Genomic DNA, 16,596 nt, shown 5'->3' with positions numbered 1-16,596 from the left:
TTTCAACTGCATTTATACTTAATTTGTTATGCATTTATGCTTGTGTTATCTCCCAAACATGGTACATATTCTGCACTGTTGTATTTTTTGTTCAACATAAGGGCAAGAATTCAGTCATCCATGTTTATTTGAAGGACACACATATTTGCTTTCCTGAAAGTGCAGTAAGTAATCAAGGTCATTAGGAATGAAAAGTAGCACACATAACAATTGCCATCTACGTACATATGTATATGTTCAGAAGCGCTATTTTTCAAATTACTTTAAAATTTTTAAAAATTTTTAAATTTATTTTTGAGAGACAGAGACAGCGCGAGCAGGGGAGGGTCAGAGAGAGAGGGAGACAGGATCTTCACAGGATCTGAAGACAGGCTCCAGGCTCTGAGCTGTCAGCACAGAGCCTGACATGGGGCTCGAACCCACCAACCATGAGATCATGTCCTGAGCTGAAGCTGGACGCTCAACCGACTGAGCCGCCCAGGCGCCCCTCAAATTACTTTAAAGTGAGACGGACTGCAGAGAGAAAGGCCAACAGGGAAAATTAAACCGTATTTGGAATAAAATCATTTGGCCTGATTTTCATAACCACAGATTTCAGAGAATACCACCACCCATGCCACGTGTGCCAGACAACCCCGTCGTCCGTTTTAGCAGAATAGGAGCCCTTGTAGTAGAAGCCATTCAGGTTTGCAGAGTGACACCTAGTGGGAAGAAAAATAAACACAAGACAATCAGAGTGGAAATCTATCCTTCCTAAGCCTTTATGATAAAGTCGTTTTGACATGATTTCTGCCATGTTTCAGACAAGGGACTATCTATATCTATCTGTCTGTCTGTCTCTTTTTAATGTTTTATTTATTTTTGAGAAAGCACGTGAGCAAGGGAGGGCTAGAGAGAGGGGAGAACAGAAACCTGAAACACACTGTGTCGGCAGCAGAGAGCGCGATGCCGGGCTCAAACTCACAAACCAAGCAAGATCGTGACCTGAGCCAAAGGCAGATGCTCAACAGACTGAGCCACCCAGGCGCCCCAACAAGGGAATGTTTAACTAATTTCCAAAAGGCAGGAGATTTCTCCAGCAGATGGTTTTGTTTTGTCTTTTTTAATTGATGGATTTTAGCGTCCCAACAAGTCTGACGATGTAACAGGTCACCTCTAGTATGCTGTAAAAGAAGCATTTCTGTTCTTGATAGCTTTTAAACAAAAAAGCAAATGAAAACATGACCTTGTAACCTTTGGCCTTTGCAAGAGTGCTATGAGTTAAGGAAACAGGGCGTGGCGTGGTGTTCTGTTGCCAGCTTCCTGGGATAATTTGCACTTACGCGTTCACCTTTCTGCCGCCAAGACATAGTTTCGTGCTGCAAACTTCCTCCCCCCTCTTTAAAAAATCGCCAACACATCCATTATTTTAACCTCAAGGGTAAGAAAACAAAACCTAAACCACCATTTGAAGTTTCCCCAGCAATCGACCAATAATCATTTGTCAGAGTTGCTGACTTAATTTTTTAACATCTATTTTTCCAATCTAGATAAGCTAGTTAGCTGATCATAAATTTTAAAATGTTCCACTTCCTCTTTTACAATCTGTAAATTTTGTCTCTGATATGGATAACTAAGAGCATGTGATAATTTTCTGTGTACTGTTAAGAATGAGTTACTATGTATTTCTGTATTGATTAACCAATGAAAAGATGGCAGGCAGTAGGCTATCAGGAGAACATTCACAAGGGATAGTTCTGAAAAATCTATGGAAAGTACCCAAATTATTGAATCAGAAAAGCATATAGTTTACCCATAGATGCTGAATGGTTGGCTTGGATCACTTACCAGCTTAGTGATTTGCTCCTGCTGGCCACCCTGACAATCTCCTAATTTATATCTGAAACCATGTATGCTGAATCTGCAGGTGTCAAAGCTTACTGTGTTTTTAAAACTGCATGAAAGTTAATGATAGAAAAGAAAATACTCTAAACTGAGCCTCCAGAATATATATTTTGGTCTATTTTCCTAGAGACAATGTACTATACATACATTTTTATTTGGTCTGTGATTTGAATGCCATTAGGAAGCTGGTCAATAAAATATCTTACATATTCTTTTAAAAAAGAAAAAAACTTTTTTAAAGTTTATTTATTTATTTTGAGAGAGAGAGTGAGCATGAGCATGGTAGGGTCAGAGGAGGGTGGGGAAGAGAAAATCCCAAGCAGGCTCTGTGCTGTTAGCACAGAGATTGATGAGGGGCTTGAACTCATGCACTGTGAGATCATGGCCTGAGCCAAAATCAAGAGTTAGATGCTTCACCAACTGAGCCACCTGGGAACCTCCCTTTTTATTTTTTAAAGTAGGCTCCAAACCTGATGTGAGGCTCAAACTAATGACCCTGAAATTAAGAGTCACATGCTCTACTGACTAAGCCAGCCGGGCACCCCAAATCTTAGCTATTCTGAAACCAATAGTCCAGCATCTTTCAGTTTCTGGAACAGTACTTGCAACTAGATTGGGAGATGGTTGGGGCTCTCTGTTGGTGAAGTAGCTGTGAGCATTTGCAAATGCATAGCAGAGAACACATCAACACTCAGTGGCTGGGTTGCTATGTGGAGAAAGAACGTTTTTTAAGTGAGTAATAATTATGAGGTGCCAACACTTCAAGTAAGTTAGAAGAACTATAGAATTTTTTAAAAAGAGGAAAAGAAGGAAGAAGATGATAGGATTAAACTACAGGAATAGGAGACATGGCAGAAGTAGGACCATGCTTCTGGAACAACGGACTTTTCCTACAGCTTTACTGATTTTCCTCCTGTACAGACATATCCTCTCATTTGACCTCAAGGTTAATGATGGGTTCTTAGGCAGCTCGAGCTCAGTAGCTACCTTTCTTTGTCATCTCTGAACCCCTTTATCTAAAGCCAAGTAAATCATTTATCTGCCTGTGTTAATATGTGTGCCAATTGTCATTAGACACAATAGAAGCCAGTCAACTAGGTAGGTATATGGTAATATTAACTGATATGATTGTTATTTCTATATATGGGCTTCTTTTCAAAATCAAACATTAGGGATACTTGCAACTTAGTGCATTATGGGTGAGTTTTATATAATGCTGATAATTTTTGCACAATGCTAACTTAAAAGGACAGGGGAAGGAAAAGGAGGAGGAAGAGGTGACAAAGAGCCTTTTAAAAGAACAAGAAAACCACTAGGGAAAAAACTATCATCACCTTTGATTTGTTAAGTAGATAAGTTACCTTTGTTTCTCTCTCTCACTGATGTATGTGCTCTAGTTCCTTTACAAGTGAACAAAAATTTAAAAGGTAACTCAAAATTAAAAAAAAGCAAAATCCAGATAAAATGCTGTTTTTTACAACCACTGAGATTCAACTTGACCCACCATGCTACCTACAACTAGCTGTGTCTCCATGGAAACGACAGCTCGGAAATCAGCACGTCACAATCACGGAATGCTCCTAGGGAGGTCTCCCATGATTTTAGGGAAAGTTAGCATATGCCTGGTGTACCTCCACTTCGTAAGAGAGAGGATTCCAAAATGCTTTAGTATTTACATGAGAAAAAAAAGGTTAAAATTTGGTTTGTGGAACTTAAACGGATTGTCCTCAATTAACTTGGAAAATCTGAAATTCCAGAAACACTCACTAAAGAATCTATAATGGAAAATGTCCAGACATTTTGAGGTCCTCTTTGTTTTCTAACTAGAAAAGAAGATGTTCAAAACTCCTGCGCTGCCTAACAGTTGGGGCACATGTGCTTTGCAGACATAGTAGACCCATCAGGTTATTTTTAAGGAAGACTGCATGAAGTTTCCATTCTTGCCTAAACTTTGTAATGACAACAAAGGCAGCTGTCTGCAAACCATCTTGGGCGGAGAACAGCTCAATGAGTCAAGCATCTCTGGCCTAGAGAAGAGGAATTATTGTATTGAGGAATACAATAAATGTCTTCTCATCCACTGCCTGCAGGGTTGTGTTGTAAAGGAATTGCAATGACTCTTTAACTACTGAGAAAAAAATCTAGTGACGTACAAGAAGGCAGATTCCAGATGAATAAAAGGAAAAACTTACTACAATTAAAAAAAAAACTGGAATGAGCTGGCTGATAAAGTAACATTGAAGTATTCAACCAGAGGGTGGAATTAAGTGCCAGGAATACTGTACAGGAATTTTCCGTACTGAGAGGAGCTTGGACTCAATGCTTTAATGGAAGTCACAGTGATCGAAAAGTAGTACTACACAGAAAATTTTACAAAAATGACCCGGCTATCACATGGTAAGAGAAGGTAAAGACCAAACTGGCTATTAGAACACCGAAAATGTTTCTCTTATAATAAATGTTCCCTATTCTTTCATGTCAATTTGTGGCCAACTACGATAACTCAACCACAGTTCAGGGTGCAAGCAATCTTTGCAGAAGTAGTAATTGGATTTATTTCTGTAACACCTTTCAAGCTTTATTCATGCACACAATGAACAAATCCTCAAAAATACTTCATCACTGAAGAATTCTAATAAGTGTGATTACTTAATAGCAGTACTACAAAGAAGACAGCATGACCTCACGTTATAATTAATGCCCACTAGTGCGATATCATCAACACCATTACAACTGTGTTTATAAATCATCAAACCTGTTAAACCACCAGCCAGACTGATCTTCTTCGGCGCAGTTCCCTTCATAGTTGTCATTATCTCTGTCCCGTGTGCTGAATTTCATTCTTTGGTGACCAGCCCACCATTGTACCTCAGGATGAAAATCCCCTGTAAGGGAGTCTCCAGCCGTTCCAGAATATTCCCCGATATTCAACTCATAGGAATTCTAAAGGAAAAGAAGGAACTTCTACTATCAGTGGTCACTGTAATATGTTAATTTAATAATTAATGCTAATGTTGATAATAGGTTTATTCAATAAACACAAGATAGGTTCTATGGTATATTTTTGTCTCCACTGACTTCAGGGTCTGTATTTTATACATTAATTCATAATGTTACTTATTCAAAAATTTTAGTACCTTTTCATCTCCAACTTTGAAAAGTTTATATTGTGCATAACGGCTGTTTTTTTCAAAATCTGCAAGGTCAATTTTTAAAGTGTAGTCTCCTGAAAAAAAAAAAGAAACCAAGAAATTATAGGATATTATTGGTGTGTGAGATGACACTGATTTATTGAAGTTTAAAAACAATTCATAGCTCTATTTTACTTAAACTGTTTCCAGGGGCGCCTAGGTGGCTCAGTCGGTTAAGCCTCCGACTTCGGCTCAGGTCAGATCTCACATTCGTGGGTTCGAGCCCCGCGTCAGGCTCTGTGCTGACAGCTAGCTCAGAGCCTGGAGCCTGCTTCCATGTCTGTGTCTCCTTCTCTCTCTCTGCCCCTCCCCCTTTCATGCTCTGTCTCTCTCTGTATCAAAAAATAAATAAAACATTAAAAAAATAAAAAAAACTGTTTCCTTCTGCCATAAACCAGTTTTCAAAGAAGAAACAGTGCCTCCATTGTATTTACACCATGAACATTTCACTGTGTATTTTACTTGAAAAGAACTAGGGACACAATACTGAAGGTGGAAAATTTCTACTAGATTTATCATAGGTAAAATCTAGCACAATTCACTTGACAAAGAACAACAGAAACTAAGTCATTATTTAGCTAATAGATTAAGATGTCTAACAATGAAAGAATAGAAGTTTTAAGAAGTTTACACATTTATCTTCTTTTTATTCCTTTCAGTAAGAATGTTGATCTTAAAAGTAAATAATAATTGAACTAGTTGCTATTGTCAAGTAATCTTTTCTCCATTATCCCATCATTTATGAATCACAAATATTACTCTTTCTTCTTTTTGAAAAGAGTCAGGAACCAGCAAGTTATAAATCAAACCAATTGTTAGATAATATATGTTCTATCCTCCTACTTCAATAAATAATATTTCACAATGACCTTGAAGATCAAGTTTGAACTTAGAGTCTTAGTCTCCTTGGGATCCAAGCCAGAACATGGAGGCCCAGGGAGAGAGATCCTCTGCACCCCCTCACGTAGGTCATTTAGATGGCCAGCCTCCTCTCCTTGTATCCCTGTCTCTTATCTCCATCATGCACAAAAATGGGCCTTGACCTATTTGTGGACATTTTAGGCTGTCCATCCAAGCTCTGTCTACACCTCCACTTAAAGCTGTTGCTTCACCTCCCCTCAGACTCAGGTGTGTACACCAGCAACACCATCTTCTCAAGGGGGCTGGATGAAGAAGAGGCATGAACAGGTCTTGGAAAGAAGCTCAGGGCTTTTGGGGCAGGAAGTGCCGAATTGCCCTTTACTGAGTGTGGGCTTCCATTGGTCTTGGCCCTTGAGCACCGCAGACCCTGCTTCTCCTGGAGCTCTCTAAGGTGGGATTTTGAAGAGGCCCCTCTAATATGATCCAAAGGCAGTAACGGTTATGTGAGCCAAGACTGTGAAGTAGTTGAGAACAGTAAGGCAGGCCAAGTTAACTCCCCTACAAAATACTTTGCATTATGGAAGAGCCATAAAGTCAATCTCAGGGCTTCAGGTAACGATCTAAATATCTTGATGGTCAATAAATGAATAAAAAGATGATTATAGACCATTCCTAAATTAATTTTATTGCAAGCACGTGCGGTCAAAATTTATGTAATGGAGACAAAGCTATTTTCAGAGTAAATTGACGTGCCTTACGTGCTTTCACAATTAAAGAATGCAGGGACGAAGGCATGCTTTTCCTTAGATGATGTGATATGTGGTTGTGAAACCTAGAACTGATAAGTACATTCTTGCTGTCATGAGCGTAGCAGCCTGAATACTAATTAAAACATGACGGGCTAGCAGATGTGCTGGCAAAGTGCATCTGGGTGAATGAGCGTTTAATAATCATTTAACAGATAATTTTGAACTTTGTATGTTTGGAAGGAGCCAAGGGTTACTTCTTGGAGTTTTCATAGTTCCAATAGGAAACCATGATAAATGTTATATGTATCATAGAATACTCAAAATTGGGAAAATAAATACATTGAAGGAAGGGAAATCTTATATAAATTTAGATAGCGTTGATCACAAGAAGGACAAGCAGGCTTCTAGGATTATCCATCTTCTCTACCTATTATTCTGGTGTCTCAAAGATCCCTGTAATTATAATGCTACTTAGGAATTATGAATATAGAAACACCAGTCACTTTCCTTCACTTGAATGAAACAAGCAAACCCTTGTTTTAATGTTCAATGCATTGCCAGTGTGATATAGCATGCTTTCTTGAGCAACACAATCGCCTTTTATGAAACATTCTAAATCAGACCCAAGCGGGGCTGCCTACAACCTCAGACTTACATTTGAAGCAAGGAAGGCAGTGAGCTGGAGTAAATGAACATGGGAAAGAGAAGCTTAGAAAGTTCAGTGAATGATATTTTAGACAAATACTGAACTCTCGTGGAAGCACATGGGGGAAAGGGGTAGATGTCTGCAATTGGAAATATATCCATAAAATAAAGTGGCTTGATGGATGGATAGATATGTAATTAAAACAGTTTTAAAAACCCCAGCAAAATGTTAGTGTAGAATCTAGATGGTAAGTTGAATCTTCTGTTTTGCTGTATCTGAAAATTTTCAAATTAAAGTTGATGGGGGTGGAGACAGGACATTGATTAGGGTACTTAACTGTATAAAATAGCCCCAAGTGCCCAATTCTTCGCCTCAACCTTTGCAATGCAACTTTGTAACTCTTTCCATTAAGTCTACTTCTTTCCCCCTTCAATTGTGCTGGGCCTGTGACTTTCTTTTACCAGATGAAGGCAGTGAAAATAACCATGTGCCAATTCCAAGGGTAGGTCTCAAGAAACTTTTGTACTAGCACTCTCTTTCTTGGAACGTTGCCTATGCTACATGAACAAGTGCAGACTAGCTACCTGGAACATGAGAGGCCATACAGAGCCCAGCCTAATCAAGTCCTTCATCTGAGCCCAGCTACAAGAGCCAGCCTCTAGCCGAGCAGGAAGTGGTCACACACCCAAGGGCAAGCCCGGCCAAGATCGGCAGAACACAGCTCTGATGAGCAAAACCTCCCAGCCGACTTGTAGATTTGTGAGGAATAATAAATGAGTGTGGCTTTAAGCCAGTCAATCTTGAAGTGACTTGTTACACACTTAATCATGGCAATAGATAGTTGACCCCGTATGGCTATTTTGAGGAACTTGAGGCATTCAAATAAAGGATTATGACATTATATATTTTCCAGAAATAGAAAATAAATATATGAGAAATCTCCCGCCCCCAGCCCAGATCTAGTTTCTTTTCCTCTAGTCCTAGTTTTAAGTGGTCACATTTTATAAAGCGGATTATTGCCCACAAGGGATCATTGGCATCTGCAAAATACACATGACTGAATTCGTTCCATTGCCTATGGTTTAATAGAAAACATTTTTATGTTTTTTATTGTTATTTTTTAAATGTTTTTTTTTTCTTTTTGAGATAGCCGGGGGTGGGGGGGGGGAGGGCAGAGGGAAACACAGACTCTGAAGCAGGCTCCAGGCTCTGAGCTGTCATAGTACAAAGCCTAGTGTGAGGCTCAAACCCACAAACCATGAGCCCATGACCTGAGCCAAAGTCTGAAGCTCAATTGGTTGAGCCACCCATGTGGTCCTTTAGTGTTATTGATGTTTTTAATTACACTTCAAGTGAATTTGGTACCAGGCAAACCTTACCTTGTGCAGTCAGTAAGTGAATATTTTTATTACCGAGCCAATATTCACCATTTTCTTGAACAAAATTTCCAAAGCCATTTTCATAGTCGTTCCAGTGTCTAAAAAATTCAAAGTCAAAGTTGACTTTAGCAGAACCCAAAAGGACTTTTGCAATAGCAACCAAGGTGCCCACCACCCCCAACTACCACCCCTCATACTTTTTTGATTAGCAAATGCACTTTCAGTATTCTTACTTGGAAAGAGTGAAATTCTGATTATAGACCTCAGGATATAATAAAAAGGCTTTACTTGTTATAAATCTCACACATGCTACTCCAAATAAATTCTTATGGCATAATTAGCACACCTGTTAAAATTCTCACTGCCATCAGATCGCCTCTGAATTACAGTCCATCCTCCTCCATCAGACATGTCACAGTAAACGGAGAACTCTGTTGGGCTCTGGAGAGGTTTGATTTTGTAAAATCCACTGCGCTTATACCCATCATTAAAAATCTCTGAACAGTCTGTTTGCAAGACAAGAATGTAACATTTGTTATATACATATTTTTCCTCCGTAGGAGCCTCTGGATAAAACTACTCAATACCAACAGAAATAGATAAACACTGGTATAGATAATCAGCTTTTTAAAATTGCATCTTGTATATCTTCCAGTAGGTATTAGGAAAGTCTTATTTCCTTTCCTAATATTTAATTATATCTGACTCCTTAATGTGCTTATGAAAATAAAAAAGAAATAAAATAGAGATTTGGTTTCTCTTTTCTGATTTTTGTGCAAAACACTTAAAAATTATATACGTTCAGCATATTTAAGTGGAACGTATGGCCTTATCTGACAGAATAGTAAAACTTATCTCTCCTATGAAGCTAAAATTAAAGCAGAGCTAGAACCTCAAGCAAGTAATATAATAAGGGTTATCTTGACTTAGAGCATTATAAATCATTCTGAACATCTGCAGATGAATTCAAAATAGTAATCTTCTTGTTAGATTCTTATAACCTCCCAGTTTCAATAGATTTTTTTACTAACCCACTGAAATTTCTAACAGTCCATGCATTCTTAGATGCTTTTGCCAAAAACTGCAAGTTTCTGCTATTCCTTTTATGCCTGCATTCTTCTTTGCCATATTTCTTTGACCATTGAAGCAAACATAGCTACCAGTTTGTCACCAAAAAGTAGTATATATTTCTTAAACTACTTTCAGATAGGATAAATTATATCCACTGGGTCTCATCTAGGCTGACTTGTATACACCTAGAGAATTTGACCAGTATGGGCCTCACTATAGTTTCAATGTCCAGGAAGCTATGGAAGGGTTGATTGAGGTAGTGGCCATGATAAAGAGGTGGTCTCAAGAATACTTAATTACAGGGGTGCCTGGGTGGCTCAGGTCCTGATCTCATGGTTCATGGGTTCAAGCTCCATGTCGGGCTCTGTGCTGACAGCTAGCTCAGAGCCTGGAGGCTGTTTCAGATTCTGTGTCTCCCTCTCTCTCTGACCCTCTCCTGCTTGTGCTGTCTCTCAAAAAAAAAAAAAAAAAAAAAAAAACCAACCAACAAAACAAAACAAAAAAACCTTTATTACAGAGTTTTGAGTCAAAATACTATAGCTTAAATCATAGCTAACTTTCACATTTTACCCTTAGTATTTTGTTAATTTCCTTCCTTTAAAAAAACAACCAACATTTTCTGTTCCTGATTGGAGAATTCCATTCTGTTAGCATATTTTAAAGTTCTTTCTTCATTTTCATTGTTTTGATGCCAAATTGTCTATGACTCCATTTTGTTACAAGTAAAATATACTGCCCACTAAATAGGTGGAATAGGCTGTAGGAATTGGAAGAGAAAATAAAGAACCTTTGTCACTTTCTAAAGTCCTCACCAGGTTAAGACCAATTATGTACTACTGTTTGGTGAGATGTTCATCTTTGTAATGATTTAGGCTTTATTCATATATTTATTTCTGAGATTCAGAAGTACATTCTTTATGCATGTTGGATCCTTAGAGAGAGAGAGATCCTTATTTGGCAATTAAACAGGAAGAAAAGCATTATTTAAAATTAGTTCAGTGTTCAAAAGTGTGCATTTTGTGGTCAAGTAGATTGTACAATACTTTTCATTAAAGTAAGCACATTTTAACCTTGTTAAGGATGGAGCTCTCTGCTTCCATATAACCTCTAACCAAAGAGCTGAATAGTCAAGACTCCGAAGGTTCAGACTGCTCTCCAGGCAAATATGGAAACGATTAGCTCAAACATTTGCCTCTTTGTGAATATAGCATGTGTAGCCAACATTTTCTATTTGTTTCCATTTTATGCCAACTGCAAGCTTGTGTTTTTAAAAATTTGTCCTTCTTCCCGGAGGAAAAAGCCAAACACCATTTAAGATCCAGAGCAATGCTTTCAACTTAAAAAAAAAAAAGGAAAAAAAAACCACAAAAAAACTAAAACAAAAAACACCCAACAAATGAAAAAAACCACACACACATAAAAGAAGCACCAGTAGCAAAACTGCTCATAAGAAAGAAGTTAGGAATAAGGAGGCTGCCTTGGGGACATGTGAAAATAGGACTTGCTCCTCGATAGCAGGATGTTCAAGCAGTGTAGTGTGTAAAACATTAACTAGATATTTGAAACTATGATTTTCAAAATGTTTTGACCCACTCAACTCCCCAGATAATAAGCAGGCAAGGGCAGGATTAGAAAGCTCTGTGTTTCTGGGAGTTAAAAAACAAAAAAGGGATTTTTGGATACTTACATAATACTAGAGTGAGGCCAAGGCTGCCTGTCCTGTGACAAACACTACGCTGAACTGGATGAGGCGAATGCTTGCTCTGATCACGCAGAAAGCAAGCCCTGTTGGGAGCCGTGTGTTCAAGCTTCACAAAGTGACATGACGGCTTGCCAAATGGACTTTTCCCTTTTGCCCCAGAATGGTGGCTGCGCTCAAAGCTGAAGACTGAAGGCACTAAGTCCCCCACATTCTAAATTCTAAACCTTATTTAGAGTTTAAAATAAAGGCCAGCAGGAGCTCAACTGCCCCCAAGGTCATGCTGGGAAATTCGAGACCTAGCCTGCTGTAGGCTAGGTCATCATCCCCCTGCCCTCTGCCGGTGACATGAAGAAGGAAACGAGAGAAGAAAGGACGCTGTTTCCTTGGAGAGGGCCAGCTTCTTGAAGGGTAGGGTGAGCAGGCTCTCTCCTCTGAAAACAAGGGAGAGAGTATATAATAATGTGGATAGATAACTGACATTCACTGAGCCCCTCTTTTGTACGAAATGCTATTGTGACCATGTTCCATGTGTTAACTCTTAATGGTCACAACAAAGAAGCATTCTGATCATTCCCATTTTACAGATGGCAAAACTGAAGGACATAAAGGTTAAGTAACCTGCCCAAAGGCCACAGCTAGCAAGACGGCAGCCGGCCTTTCAAACCAGGCTTTAGAGGCCACACCTTAATCAGTCACATACTTCAAGAGACTGTCTAATAAAGATTGAAGTGAAGGCCTTGCAGAAGGGGACCTGGTTAAACCAGTGGCCTTGTTGGCAGAACAAGATGTAACACCACAGGCTATGGTAAGTGTCACCAATTACTGTGAATTTGGTATTTTTTAATTTAAGTACATAATTTAATAGCAGCCAAAACCTTCAAAAAAAGATACATTTAATTATATGTTGTATAAAATCATCTGAGTGCATTATTTGCACAAATTGCTGGGGTGTATGCAATTAGGTATTTTCTACTGTGAGATTAATTAGAATTCAGAAAACAAATTAGTAATAAAATAGTAACTTGCAAATAAGAACAAAGAAATTTATATTTCTACAGATGGTATACATGAATATTTAATTTTTTTGTTTATTTGTTTATTTTAAGAGAGAGAAAGAGGACACACACAAGCAGGGAAGGGGTAGAGGCAGAGGGGGAGAGAAAAAATACCAATCAGGCTCCAAACTGTCAGCACGGAGCTTAATGTGGGGCTTGAACTCATCAACTGTGAGGTTGTGACCTGAGTCAAAAGCAAGAGTTGGACACTCAACTGACTGAGCCACCAGGTGCCACCATGAATATTTGATATTTTTAAGGAGACCAAAAATGTAAACTTTGGTAGCAAGTTCTTATATATTTTATACATTATATTTTATGTTAAATACATACTTTTTAGAATTTATGGTTATTATATATTTTATTTATCAAGGGTTTGCCTTTAGTAGGTTCTTAGTACTATTTGCCTATATGCTACAAAATAAAGTACAGTTAAACTATATTTATATTTCATAATTTATTCCTTCTTCTTCATGCTTCTAGCATATATGAAGAATATCACATAGTTCTACTAATTTCTGGATTTTTTTGAGTTGGGGGAGGGGAAGAGAGAGAGAGAGCGAGCAAGTGAGCATGAGAGAGACTCGTAAGCAGACTCCATGACCAATGCTGAGCCCAATGCAGGGCTCGATCTCACAACTGTGAGATCATGACCTGAGCCAAAATCAGGAGTCACATATTCAACCAATTAAGGCACGCAGAGGCCCCCCTGGAATTTTCTTTTTAGCTATTATATCCCAAACCAGAAAATGTCTATCATCTATCTTGTTTTATATGTATAATAGTATAAGACAGACACACACTACAATCGATTGTCTAGACCCTGACCATACGATTCTTCCATCCAACCCCTGTGTATACAGTCAGTCCTGCTCTGATCTTGGTATTTTCATTTCCTAGTACCTGATTTCTGCCTTACTCCTTGGTGACTTCTTGTTTCTGAGGATCTCTGTTCAGCACTCTGACACAGGGATTGGAGTTCTATCTCCTAAACCTGAGTCTTCCCATGACTGAGTTTTCTCATGCATAGTCCTAGTAATAAACCTCCAGTCACCTGCCTCCTGACATTATTGAACACTTGGATCTGTGTTCACAACCTGTTCAGATCACGTTTAAATAGATATCTGGTTTTGGAGCTTAGTTTGAAATTTGGACTAATGGTGTTTCTCTTGCCCTTGGGATCAGCTATGTACCTACTTTTGGAATCACATAAGGTGCTAGCAACAATGGCGTCTTCTGAACCCTCTGTCCTTGGCTTACAGATGGCTGCCTTCTTGCTGTAGCCTCCAATCATCTTTCCTCTGTGCACCACCGCCCTGGTGTCTCTTGTTATAAGGACACCAGTCACATTGAATTAGGGCCCATCCTACTAGCCACAATTTAACTTAATCTCTTCTTTTAAGGCCCTATCTCCAAATACAGTCATATTCATAGACATTGGGGGTAAGAGCTTCAACATTTGAATGGGGGGGGCACACAACTCAGCCCATACGACAAAGTCATCAGTCAAATGGCCTTATGGCCATTCTGGTTATCCCCTTCTCTGAATCAGCCTTGGTATCAACAATGATTGCTCTAATTAAGCCAGTGAGATCCCACCCTGAAATCAGTATTTTACTCACACTTTCCACAGTCTTAGAATAAGTAGTTGAAGCCTGCTGAGTATATAACTGACTAAATTACAATTAGGCCTTCAACATTCATCCAATGAAAAATGTATTGAATTGCTACAATGCCCTACCTCCTACTTGAAAAGAATTAAAGCCTTCTATACTAGGTGGCTTCAGGAAATCTTGGTTCTCCTCAGCCTGTGGGAAGAAATTTGGAGAGAAGCCTGACCTGATTCTGGTATTGAACAATCTCATCCACATGCATTAACAAAAGTGCAAATCCTTTGCAGTCTTGTAGGGATTCTCCTTTCCTTGGTCTGGAGTGGAACCTGGGCACTACTTATAGAGAGTTTCTCATGGGTCAGTTGCCTTTCTCCATATTTTGCAAGCAGACTTGATGTTCTGAACTATTTTTTCAGGGAGGTTTGTATAGTAAGCAGCCTTATAAGATAGAGACAGTGTCTCCCTCTAGAGCAGATGACAGGTTAGTTCTGCCCACTTTCATAGAGATAACACCTCTTGTAAAGGAGAAAAGACTGAGCAGATTTGCTTGTAACCCTTTATAGAAGATTGAGGCTTCCTAAACTCAGGGTTCCTCAACCGTGACATAGTCCACTGCTTGCACATTCTCCACTTGCTCCCTTAGTATTCACAATCAGGGGATATTGGTACAAACAGGAAGTTCATGTCTCTGACCCCAGAGTCTCTTAACTTCCGCCAGCCCTCGTGAAACCTAGGCCGGCTAACTACAAATGGAGTAAGTTGCAAATGGAGTAAAACCTCAGACCTTCCACCGTTCTTCATAGGTGTTGGCGTTTTAACAGGTCACTGAGTGATTCTAACTGTGGACCTGGCTAGGAATCTCAACTGATTGTGCTCCTAGTTGGATTGCTTTCCTGAGCCGCCTTTCATTGTTGGCTTCTTAGGCTCCAGTTCCTGTTCTTTGCCCCCAAGATTGCTTCACACAGTTCCTTTGTTTCCCGAGCCTATTTTTACCCAAGTTGTCTTTGGTTCCTCTTTGTTCCATGCCTCAGAGCCGCGAGCCATCCTCACCCTACATCCATTCCCTCTACCACAGGCCTCCTTCTGATCCTGAAATGGGGGAAGGGCAGTCGATTCTAAGAATCAAGGGTAAGAAATCAACTGGCTAGACAACAGGGTCCAGAGCCCTGGACAAAAGTCTGACCAGAAAGAGATTAGGTTCTTGGTAAAGAAAGAAAAAGGGAACATTTCACTGAAGCATCGTTTCTAAAATTCTCATAATTCTTATATCCTTCACTGATGAGTATATTTAGAAACACACAAAAAAAGATGTCTTTATTCTATCAGCCCGGAATCTCTTTAGCCTCTACAGTTTTTCAATTACAGTCAGATATATTTTCCAACTTACATTTGCCTATGTACTGATTCCTATCTCTCTACTACCTTGCTTTCATTCATAAATGTGAGGCTTTATTATATTCTAGGTGCTCTAATGAGCAATAGGGAAGATGAAACATCATCCTAACAAAGTGCCTGCTCACTTGATCAGGATAGACTCATCAACAAAGGAATTATAATACATCATGGCAGTAGCCAGAGCAGACATATAAATGAAGTGCTCTGGATGGCGTTCTCTTGTTTCTGACAACTATGGTTTATTTACTTTAAAAGATGCCTGGAGAAGGCAACTGAATAGTTTTCTATAAAGAATAATGATATGTGCATTGAATGTGTTGACAGTTTGTGATCATTAAGTTTCTGGATGGAAACACTGACCTAATCAAAAGGAAAATTATCAAACCATAAAATAGGCACATAAAAACAATTCTGGTATTTCCCTAAATAATTGTGATCCTTTTTCTTTCCCTGCCCTTTAATTCTATTACCTCATTTACTACCCTAAAGCACATAGGGTCTCAGAAGGGAAAACTTTACAAATGTAATGAGAAGTGCTACACAAAAATGAAACTCAACTAAAATTTTCAGATATGTCATTTGTACACCATATGTAAACAATCCACTGTCTTTGATTTCTCTTTAAACTATAGACATTCTGAGATATTTAGCATTGATATTAAATGTCCCCTGCAGAGATAATAGAGAGAAAAGGATAAAATCAAATTTCTACCACACTTACATTTGGTATAATGCTTCATGCTGCTTGTTAGTAGAATAGGAAAAGCTCTTCAGCAAAACCTGAATTGACCAAGTAGTGAACACCACCAGTGCAAAAGGATGGGAATTATAAGTTACTGACACACAGATGAAAAGTAGGTTCTGACCTGCATATTGCCTTTTGCCTCCAAGATCAATGACAATATTCTCCTCTCCTTTATCAAGGAACTGAACTTCATTCTCGTGCAAAAGCTGTGTGATCTTGACCTGTTGCTGTTTGACCCGGGTCTCTAGCAGGTGCACCTGGGCTCTGAGCCGGGCCTGCTCCCGGAGACAGTCCTCCAGAGCCTG

General features: G+C 39.0%; 1 protein-coding gene across 1 annotated transcript in view; it reads right to left on the bottom strand.

The window, feature by feature from the left end:
• Positions 1–418: 418 nt before the first annotated feature.
• FGL1 (fibrinogen like 1) overlaps positions 419–16,596 on the bottom strand; it is a 29,067-nt gene continuing 12,889 nt past the window's right edge. The window contains exons 3-8 of the mRNA XM_029933313.1: positions 16,413–16,593; positions 9,057–9,216; positions 8,711–8,808; positions 5,022–5,110; positions 4,640–4,827; positions 419–701 (exon numbers count right to left, since the gene is read on the bottom strand). Coding sequence (XP_029789173.1) covers positions 542–701; positions 4,640–4,827; positions 5,022–5,110; positions 8,711–8,808; positions 9,057–9,216; positions 16,413–16,593 — 876 coding nt within the window. The 3' untranslated portion in view covers positions 419–541. The remainder of the gene's footprint in view (positions 702–4,639; positions 4,828–5,021; positions 5,111–8,710; positions 8,809–9,056; positions 9,217–16,412; positions 16,594–16,596) is intronic.

This window comes from Suricata suricatta, chromosome 1 (genome assembly GCF_006229205.1).
Source record: "Suricata suricatta isolate VVHF042 chromosome 1, meerkat_22Aug2017_6uvM2_HiC, whole genome shotgun sequence".
In the NCBI taxonomy this organism is placed as follows: domain Eukaryota; kingdom Metazoa; phylum Chordata; class Mammalia; order Carnivora; family Herpestidae; genus Suricata; species Suricata suricatta.
This window is presented reverse-complemented; position numbering and strand designations above follow the sequence as displayed.